This window comes from Ochotona princeps, chromosome 16 (assembly GCF_030435755.1).
Source record: "Ochotona princeps isolate mOchPri1 chromosome 16, mOchPri1.hap1, whole genome shotgun sequence".
In the NCBI taxonomy this organism is placed as follows: Eukaryota; Metazoa; Chordata; class Mammalia; order Lagomorpha; family Ochotonidae; genus Ochotona; species Ochotona princeps.
The window spans coordinates 1784477-1794811 of record NC_080847.1 but is presented as its reverse complement, the minus strand read 5'-3'; the positions used below and the strand labels follow the sequence as shown (position 1 = coordinate 1794811).

General features: G+C 58.8%; 1 protein-coding gene across 1 annotated transcript; it reads right to left on the bottom strand.

The window, feature by feature from the left end:
• Positions 1-471: 471 nt before the first annotated feature.
• On the bottom strand, positions 472-10335 carry EMC8 (ER membrane protein complex subunit 8). Its single transcript, XM_004584068.2, has 5 exons — positions 9957-10335; positions 3640-3716; positions 1523-1592; positions 950-1044; positions 472-664 (listed from the first exon to the last, which is right to left on the bottom strand). The coding sequence occupies exons 1-5, from the start codon at positions 10185-10187 to the stop codon at positions 505-507; spliced, it is 633 nt and encodes a 210-aa protein (XP_004584125.1). The 5' UTR covers positions 10188-10335; the 3' UTR covers positions 472-504.

Below are 10335 nucleotides of genomic sequence, written 5' to 3'. Positions count from 1 at the left end.
CTTATCAGGCTGCTGCAACCTGCACCACCAGCCCCGCAGAGCAGGGCTCGGCCCAGCGCCTGTGTGTCCGCCCCTCCCTCCCCTGACGTCTGCATGACATTAACTCCACCAGGAATAAAACTCACACAACACACACACGTTGGAGTATAAGATGTGGCTTTTTTTTTTAAAAGGTAGTTTATAAGCATTAAAAAGTATTCTCTCCAGATTATAAAAGGTTAGTTAAAATTGTTTAATAGGAAGAGTGTTGGGCAAGCAGAAAGAGCTTTCACGTGGAGGATTCTAGCAACATCTGACTGGGGACGGTCAGACTGGACGTCAGGCAATCCTCTAGGTTCTCTCGAGGCACATGCTACTTCTAAGCAGCACAGCTCTCCTCCCAGCAACCACAGCCTGTCTACGTGTAGAAACAGGCTTCCTGCTGCGCCCGGCGGTCCCGGCAATGTTCCTGCTGTGCCCGGCAGAGCACCCGGGGGAGCGCCCGCAGCCCCGGCCCCGGCCCGCCTAGCACAGGTGCAGCACGGCTTTGTTGATCTCCGGGTTCGTCCAGTCGTTCCGGATGTCGTCCAGGTGGTTGTCGAAGTCCACGAGCGTCTCGTAGGAGCGGCTGTCCAGCAGCGACGCCGAGATCCTCTGAGCCTCGGGCCAGTCTTCACAGTAGTCACTGCAGGTCAGACACGGGGCGGTCAGCCGCGTCCAGCGCTGCGGGACCAGAGCGGGGCGGGCTCGAGGGCAGGAACCCTCCAGCCACAAAAACCGACTTGGAAATCAAGGGAGTGCTGCCCTTCCAGGGAAGCGTGGAGAAGCCAAGGGCAGACAGCCGAGGCTTTCTGGGGGAGCAAAACAAACTAGTGCCCTTGGGCCTCGGTCCCCTGGTCCCCTCGCACTTGGGAACACGCACGTTGTGGTGCCTCTCAAGAACATCCCAGTCCTGGGTGGGAGCACTCACTGGTGGGGGTCTCTGCAGCGCCATCGGCTCTCGTGGTGCTCGTACACGTGGATGGTGGGTGCTACACAGTCCATCGTAAACTTGGTGTTGTCCACCTGGGCAAGGGGAGACGCAGAAGGGAGTGCCGAGAAAGGCCACGCGTGGCTCCTGTCCAGCTCTCCCGGGAGTCCCAACACCAGCCCTTTCTGGGTGATCTGACAAGGCAGCCCGCCAGGAGGGCTCAGCCTGTCTGTGCAGGGCCAATGTGGGTGCTGAGGCACCAGGCTAGGGACGCAGCCCGCCCGGGTGCCCCAGGGGCTGTGCTGGCTTCTCACTCTGGGGCATGGCCCGGGCCATCCGGGAAGTGTTAGAAAGCAGACTGCTGGGCTTCCGTCAGTTCTGGGCAAGGCCTGAGAACCCGCGCTTCTAACCAGTTCCCAGTGCTCGGCTGCTGGGGAGCAGTGGCCTTTAATGCCCAACCCTGCTGGACACTCTCAGGCTGCGGTCACGGCCCGTGAGCCACAGTCCACCGTGGGGAGCATGGCACCACGGTGACAGGGATCTCCTGCTGGCGAGCACCAACAGGCAACTTACCATGATGAGAGCTGTGTCGCTGAAGCTCTCTGCAATCCTGGAGGCCACCTTCTCCGCAACCTGGTTTGGACTGCCAGAGAAGAACCAGTCAGTCCTGTCACGTCTCTGTAACGCCACTCAATGCTGTCAGGAACAGCCAAGACCACCATGCACCAGAGAGCCAGGAAGGACTGACAGAGTCGACGGCTGTCTGTATTGCCAGGGTGCCCACCCTGCTGAGGGTCACCGGAGCCTGGGTTCAGTCTCCTGGACCACCTTCTGCAGCCTCATGCTGGCAAAGGACTCGGCTGCAGGTCCCAGGACCCTCACAGCTGCTGGCACCTCCACACGCCCATGCAGCAGACCCTGGCCATAACAGAGGCCCCACCCCACCACTGAGCTCTCAGGAAAGGCAGGCTCCCCTCCTGTGGCCCTGCGACACCCTCCGTCACTGGTCCCGGCTCTGCCTTCAAGCCTACATCACATTCTCAGAGTTGAAGGAGAGAACAGCATTAACTCAGCTCCCACCATCCTGCCCACCCGTCCACCCCCCATCGGGCTCTGGCTCCTGCTCTGTGGGCTGTCCAGGGCTCTACTAAGACCCTCACACCCCCAAATGCCTCCTCACTGGGGCTGCTGCTCTCCCAGGTGCAAGTCACTTAGGACCTGAAGCCAAGCCTACCTGGCCACAAACCCTGCACACATGACAGGGTTAATCCAGTGCTATTTCCAGAACAAGGAGAGCACATTTCAGTTAGACCAGGAGAAGAGGAGCTGGTTTCCAGATGTTAAACAGAAAGCCCAGTTCCTCTCCATCTCCAAGTCGGGAACCTCTGGGAAGTCCCTCTGTGGCAGAACTTCCTCATCTGTGAGCCCCGTTAAATGACCCGAGACCCGAGGCCAGCGCTGGCCTGTGTCCTTCCTGGACATGACGCAGTGCCTGCAGCAGGTGGACTCCAGCCTCGGCTGGGCACACTTCTCACCCCTCACCAGCTAACTCAGCCCCCTCTCCAGACCTGCATGGGGATGACGTGGGCGGATGCAGGGCTCCTGAGGGCAAAGGGTAAAGGCACTGGGACGTGGGCAGTAGGAGGGACACCCCAGCAGGCAGCATGAATCACAGGAGTGATGTGTGAGGCAGCTGCAGGTGAGCAGGGCTGAGGTCAGAGGCAGGAGGCCGTGCGTGGACTCAGGAGTGGGTCAAGGAGTCGGCACTCCTGGCCGTGTCCTCTCCCTCCTGCAGCAGCAGCGTGGGGACCGCCTGCCACAGCTCTGTGTGGTGCCAGCCCTCGGGGCACACGCACAAATGCCCTTCCCCCTTTTCATGCTGGCACAGCCCCTCCTGCCACATTCACATCTGTGTCTACCAACCAGGGTCTCTGATCTGGTCTACCCGTGCCCGCTCTCAGACCCCTGAGGCTCCTGGGCCATGGTGCTGGGTGCGAGTCCTCCCTGCCACACCTCATGGTGCGGCCCCTCCAGCTGTTGCTCAGCCTCTTCCTGGAACAATGGCCAGGGTGCAGATGGTCCCACGGCGTCCCCTGCTTGGGGGTGGCCTCCCGAGTCACCAGCACACAGTGTAAATGACCCCAAGCATGCGAGGCCCCGGGAGGTGTGAGGCGGTAAGGCAGCTGGGAAAGCCACAGAGATGGACATCCGGGGCCTCCGCTTTGCTCACGAGTGAGAACCACGTTGGGGAACTGTCTGGATGAGGAACCGGGGCCAGTGTAAAGGCAGCAGACACCATATCCGCCCACCGTGCCAGCTCCAGCAGCCCCAAGCCCATTCTGGTTCTCCCAGGGTAGTGGCACTCATTCCTGACGCTCGTCCCCCGTCACGCCTCGCTCGGGAGAGGAGGCAGGCAGTGCCGTACGGGACAGCGCTGGAGGCCCCTGCAGCCACACTCCCTGTGCGAATCCCCTCCAAGCAAAACAAAGAACACACAAAACACAGTCCCAAAGTCACACGAATGTTTAGAGTATGTGGTGTGGAAGCGGCCACACCAGAGTTCCTCTGGTCGCTATGAACAAGCACAGAACGTGGGGAGTGGTGTGTGCCCACAGACTGCGCATCTCACAAAGCACCCCCAACAGAGGTGGGTCTTGAGCCCCACCCCAGGGCTTGACCAATTACTTCACCTGGCATCCTTGACTCGCTCATTAGCTTGATAGTAACCCGCGATCACATAGCTATTGTCTTTGCACCACGAATCAATCTGAAATGAGAAGAGATGGAGACAGGGTGGTTGAATCCCCCTTGAGCACCGGATGCCGCTCCCTGAGGCGCTGGGCGAGCAGGAGACCATCCTGTCCGTCCCAGAAGAAAGGCGAGGAGAGGGAGGCAGGGCTCCGGCGCAAAAGCCCACCGCCTGCCCCGGGACAGGGCAGAGGGCTCTCCTGGACAGGGCCTGCCCCAGCACAGGGGACCGTGGGTGCCGGCAGGGCCGTGGCGGGGGGCTGGACACAGGAACCACTGCCGTCCCCAGCTCCGCGGGAGGCTCCACTGGCCACAGGTAGGCTTGGGGTCAGGCACACCAGGCACTCCGCACCCCCACGGGAGCCTGGGGTCACCTTCTGCGTTTTCTGTGCTGTTTGACAAAACCACTCTGCTTGTGAGAGCTTCCTGCAGGGCTAGCACCATTATTAAACACAGTAAAAGCCCGTTCTGTTCGGTCATAATGAAATCTTAATATGCTGTAACACGCTATTTTCAATCTGCAGAAGAGGGGAAAATTGATGCCTCAGGTTTTTTTTCCCCCTCTTTTTTTTTTCCTTCTGTGAATCAACTGCTTAAAAATGTGTTTTTACAAATACAACCCTTGGGTCTGGTGGCATGGCCTAGCGCCTAAAGTCCTTGCCTTAAACGTGCCAGGATCCCATATGGGCGCCGGTTCTAATCCCGGCAGCTCCACTTCCCATCCAGCTCCCTGCCTGTGGCCTGGGAAAGTAGTTGAGGATGGCCCAAGGCCTTGGGACCCTGCACCCACGTGGGAGACCCAGAAGAAGCTCCTGGCTCCTGGCTTCATATCAGCTCAGCTCTGGCCATTGCAGCTACTTGGAGAGTGAGCCAGCAGATGAAAGATCTTTCTCTCTGTCTCTCCTTCTCTCTGAGATATGCCTTTCCAATAAAAAAATAAATATTTTTTTAAAGATTTATTTATTATATTACAAAGTCAGACATACAGAGAGGAGGAGAGACAGAGAGGAAGATCTTCCGTCCGATGATTCACTCCCCAAGTGAGCTGCAACGGCCGGTGCTGTGCCGATCCAAAGCCAGGAACCAGGAACCTCTTACGGGTCTCCCACGCGGGTGCAGGGTCCCAATGCATTGGGCCGTCCTTGACTGCTTTCCCAGGCCACAAGCAGGGAGCTGGATGGGAATTAGAGCAGCTGGAACATGAAGTGGCGCCCATATGGGATGCTGGTGGGTGCAAGGCAAGGATTTTAGCCATTGAGCCACTGCGCTAGGCCCGCAGGCTGTCTTTAGCTTCTCACTATCCATGTGACAAGGCTCATCTTAAACTTTCCAGGTCAGAAGTCTTAAACGGGTCAGCACTTCTGGAAGTGCTGGGGAAATCTGTCAGAAACTGCCCACATTCCGCCGGAGACCAGCATGGAGTAGGAGTAGAGAGAAAAGAAGCGAACTACTACAATTCCAGAATCATAACAGACCATTCAAGAAAGCTGTCTGCTTTATTTATACAGAAGCCTTCACAAAGGCTGGCACTGACTTTTCACATCTGGTCAAGCGGGCATTCCTAAGGATAGTTCTGCCAGTTGTTTCCCCTCGAGGCAGGACGTCAGCCGTTCTCAATAGATGGCACACATCAATCAGTAACACATTCCTACTACAATCCTCATTCTACAGCTTCGTCCTGAATCAGTTAAGGGAGGAAGTGCATCACAGGAGGAGGGACCTAAAGATCAAGGAAAGAGGGAAAGAACAGATTCCCACTCTACCTGGGGACTCGACACCCTTGATTAGCGTATGGTCAGTGGGGCAGCGGACAGCATGAATAGTAAGAGGGAGCATCACCTTCCAGGCTCACACGGATAGTAAAGACCAGCTCCGCAGTGGCAGACAATGCCTAAATAGACTACGGAAATCCCAGCGGGGTTGCCCGGCGTCCAAGCAGAGCGAGGTGGAACTGCCTTCAGGTGGATGCAGAGACATCCGCCGTCCGTGCCATGCAGCGGGACAGTCCTCGCAGCCCTGCCTGCGACAGGACAGTCCTCTTCACACCTTCATGTCCTCCACACCCACCGCACGGACCCCAGCAACACTCCTTGGCTGGCAGCCACTCTGACCATCCCGTCCACCCGCACTCTGCTACTGCTACCCGTCTAAGATCTTCAAAGGGCCTCGTGACTCCCCTGTGCAGATGTGGAGAGTTCAAGATAATCATAACTTAAAATTCATCTGCAAATAGCCCCCTTCAAAATGTTTCATTTCCAACTATCTGGAAGGCCAGGTGAGAACAAGTGAGTGAGAGATGTCTCATCTGCTGGTTCATTCCCCAGTCGTCCCCATCGGCTGGCTCTGGGTCAGGGCGAAACCAGCCAGTCCTTTTAGGCTGCCCATGTGGGTGACTTGAGCCAGACGGGAAGCAGAGTAGCTGGGCTCTGGTCCGTGACACAGGCGGCCCACTGTGCAGCAATGCCTGCCCTTGCGAAGTCCCCTGTGAGAGGTCAGGCCTGAAGAGGGAGATGCAGGCCCGGCCGAGTGGGCATGCTCTGGGTGCTGTATGGACAGAAGTCACTATGCCGTGACAATGTTCTGATGAGCCCCAACACAGCAGCCTGACACTGCCGGCTTGGGCTCACCCTGGCGGCACACAGCATCGCCCGAGGCTGCCCTCGGAGCACAGAGAGGACTTGCTCATGACAAACCTAACGCAGACCTGGGCTGGCGGAGCGAGCAAGTGCTTGTATGAAACACTCCAAGCTCCAACAGAAAAACAATGTCATGACCTGGAACTTCTGGAATTCCTTGCAGAAGCAGCTTGTGGAGCAAGCCAGTCTGTAAAAGCTCTGGAAACTTTCAAATGACCCCCAAAACCACCACCATGACCAGTGTGCAAGGACAGATACCACCATGTTGGCTGCAGACAGGGAGGGATAGACACCACAGAGCAGGGGTGAACAAATTCTCACCGGGCCAGTGCTACGATGTAACAGGTCTGCTGTCAGTGTGAGTCCTAGCTGCTTCACTTCTGATCCAACTCCATGCTAACGTGCCTGGAAAAGCAGGAGCGGCTGGCCCTAGTGCTTGAGACCCTGAGCCCACATTAGAGACACTCCTGGCCCAGCTCCGGCCGTCACGGCCCTTTGGGGAGTCAACCAGCAGATGAAGATCCCTCTCTGTCTTGCTATGATACCCCAACTTCTAGCATGCACCCTGTGAAAAATCAATACGAAGATCAAGTTGAAAACAGAACTATGAACCCTGCTGTCAGTTTGGTGTAACACCCTGAATGCCGCGGTTCTGCACTGCTGACACAGTCTCCCCAGGGAGGACACGACCAGTCAGCGGGAGCCCGTCACTTCTCCCCAACACTCGTTCTGGCTCCTCTGACCGCAGGCATGGGGCACAGCTGTTACAGGTGCCGAGGCCCTCCGAGTCACCACACAAGCACCTTCTCTCGGCCAGCTTGCCAGTGCTGTACCGTCTCAGGGACTGTGAGGGAGCCCAGCGACCATGAGGCAGGCAGGAAGGGGCCTCGCAAGAGCAGCCCTACTCCCAAACCTATCCCACTCCCCAAGCTCCCCTGCCTGTGCCCCGTCTACGGGGCATGACAGCCCTCAAGTCAGGCCATCTACAAGGACCCGCTTAGAATGCAGCCTGCTGTGGATCTGCGGAGTCTGCAGTGTTGAATTCAGTCGTTCTGGCAGGGCCGGACGCAAGGTTTCATGGCATGAATGTGGCCCACCCTGGAGCCGCAGTCACACAAGAGCTTAGAGGGAGAACCCAGGAAAGCTGCAGCCTCGCCCGGACGGGCACATGGGTGCTCTGCCAAGGAGCAAAGGGCATGAGGGAGCAGGGCTTGAAGGAGGACGGAGGACAGCTGCTGCACAGGGCGGCGGCAGAGAACCCGGGGCACACCAGGGACAGGCAGCACCCCGAGGGGAGACCAGGACAGATGGGGCTTAGGGAAGCAGCAGTGCTATGCTAATTTCCCTGTTGATGTTTCATGGGGCTTTGCTATTAGAAATAATTCCTTTGCTACTTACGTCATAGGGTTATCAGGATAAATAAGATAATAGGCATAAGTAGTTAAAAAAAAAACCCTCCAGAGATGCATGGATATTTTAAAAATGGAAAATTATAATGAAGCCCCCACTCCCCCCGCCGGCTCCCGTGTGGCGCTCTGGCAGACTGCGGATCAGGCAGTGTCCCCGAGGGCCGCGGGAACAGGGCCCGGGTGTAGACGCGTGGCTGGAACTGCCTTTCCTCCAGCTGCCTGCTGAGAAGCTGGGCTGGCTTCAGGCTCTCACCACCAGGTGGACACAGAAATATCACACACCTAAGAGGCTTAGTGGTAACGTGACAAGATGGACTCAGGCTGCGAATTTTAGTCAAAATCACTTCTCCTGCACCAGACTGGAATATCTTCTCCCTTGTTAACAGCTGCTGACCCAGCAACTGGTAATTTCCTTTTTAAGACAGGTCTATTTGTAAGACGGAGTTATGGAGAGACACAGAGCTCTTCCATCCACATGGCCTCAGCGAGGCAGGGCTGAAGCCAGGAGCCAAGGGAGCAGGCACAGCTCGGCAAGGCCACGTGTGACTTCAGAGCTCACGGCTGCAGTGCTGAGCCTCTGCCAGCGGGTGCCCGCATCCCACACGGGCATTGACTCCACTCCCAACCCAGCTCCCGGCTAATGAGCGGGGGTGGGGGGCAGGCCTTGGCCCTGCACCCACACTCACAGGCCGCTCCTGCTGTGGACCAGCACAGCTCTGGCCGCCAAGGCCATTTGGGGAGTGGGTCGGGCTGAACGACCTCCCTGTCTCTCCTCTCTCTGAAATTGTGACTTTCAAGTTAAACAAATCTACAAAAACAAACAAGGAAAAAAAACAAGCAAGGAAACAAGGTTAGGACCAGGCTGCAGGGAGTCCCGCTGGGGGCCTGCCTGGGGCGGGTGCTGGTGGCAGTGCTGTGCTGCGTGCCTGGCGCCAGGGCGGCCTCTGGGCACTGGCTCCCCGGGTGAGTGCCTTGGGAAGCCGCTCCGTGCCAGGGGAGCATTCATCCACAGCGACCCAGGTACTCACGAGACCGGGACGACTCTAAGCAAGACACGGCCTCGTGCAACGGCTCGGCTGGCTTTCCTGCCCTTCACGCCCCAGGACCCGATACAGGCACTGCTTGTGTAGCTCCCGGCTCCTGGTTCTGGATCAGCTCAGCTCCAGCCGCTGCAGCCACTTGGGGAGTGAACCAGATGTTTCTGTCTCCCCTCTCTCTGTAAATCTGGCTTTCCAAGGAAAATAATTAAAAAGAAAAGAAATAAAACGACACGTTAGTGATCTCTGACACTCCTAAGATGCCGGATCATTTTGGAGCAGCTCTCAGAGCCACAGGACCGAAGGGGGTATTTTTTTTTTTAACTTATTTTTGTTGGAAAGGGAGATTTACAGAGAAGAGACGCAGACAGGGAGAGCTCCCCCATCTGCTGGTTATCCCCGTATCAGCTGAGCTGACCTGAAGCCAGCAGCCTCTTCCCAGTCTCCACGCTGGTGCAGGGTCCCGAGGCCTTGGGCCGTCCTCGACTGCTTTCCCAGGCCACAAGCAGGGAGCTGGATGGGAAGTGGGGCAGGCGGGACACAAATGGGGTGCCCACATGAGATGCTGGCGCCATGGGCTGAAGCCTAGCCTGTTCACGGCTTTGACTCTCCTAGCATGGTTAAGGCAGCACTGGTCACCCTGCTGTCCTCCCTGTCCCCGCAGCTCCTGCTCTCCCGGCTCTGAGTCAGCCGGGAGCCGTTGTTTCTCAACCCACGGCTCCGGCCCACACGCCTTTCGACTTCAGACCCATCTCTCAACACCAGGATTTCTGATACCCATGCCCCCCTCCCCGCTTCCCAAACCTGTTTCTCAAGGAACGGCGCCAGGAGCCGGACACAGGGGGACGTGCGACCTGCCTCTCCGCAGGTGCACGGAGGCGGAGCTGAGCCTCCACTCTCCCGGCTTTCCGGGGACCCCCGGCCGTGTCTGCCAGGCCCTCTGCCCCCTTGCCACCTCCTGCTGCACCTCCCGGCCGCCCCGCCTGCCTCAAGGACCGTGCTGGGCAGGCGCAGGCCCGCCACGGAGCCCGCCCCGGGGTGTCTTGCACAAGCTCCTGGGTCCCCGGACGGCCGGGAGCGCACGGGCGCCAGCTCCCTGCTGGCAGGACCTTTGCCCCCGCGCTCAGCGCCGTGCCCGGGAAGCCTGCAGCAGGCCCGGGGCCCGGCCGAGCCTTACCAGGGTGAGGGCCACCTCGAGCATGGGGGCGAGGGCCAGCGTGCCGTGGAACAGGGGGATGCAGTCCACGAAGAGGGTGTGGTGGGCGCCCGCGCCGCCCAGCGGCAGGTGCTCCTTGCGCGGCTTCTGCTTCTCGGCCACCAGCAGCCCGTTGACGGCGCAGTGCGGGTACTTGGCGCCGTGCAGCAGCATCTTGCAGTAGGCCTGGGTGGTCAGCTTCACGCCGGGCATGCTGAGCCCGGGCCGGCCCCGCAGGCCGAGGCCTGGGGCCACGCGGCGCCTCCGCCGAGGAGCGACGGCGGGCACAGCCTCCGCCGGGCCCGGCCGCCCACAGCCCCGCCGCGGCCTCGCCTCGCCCGCCCCGCGCCGCCGCTCGGCC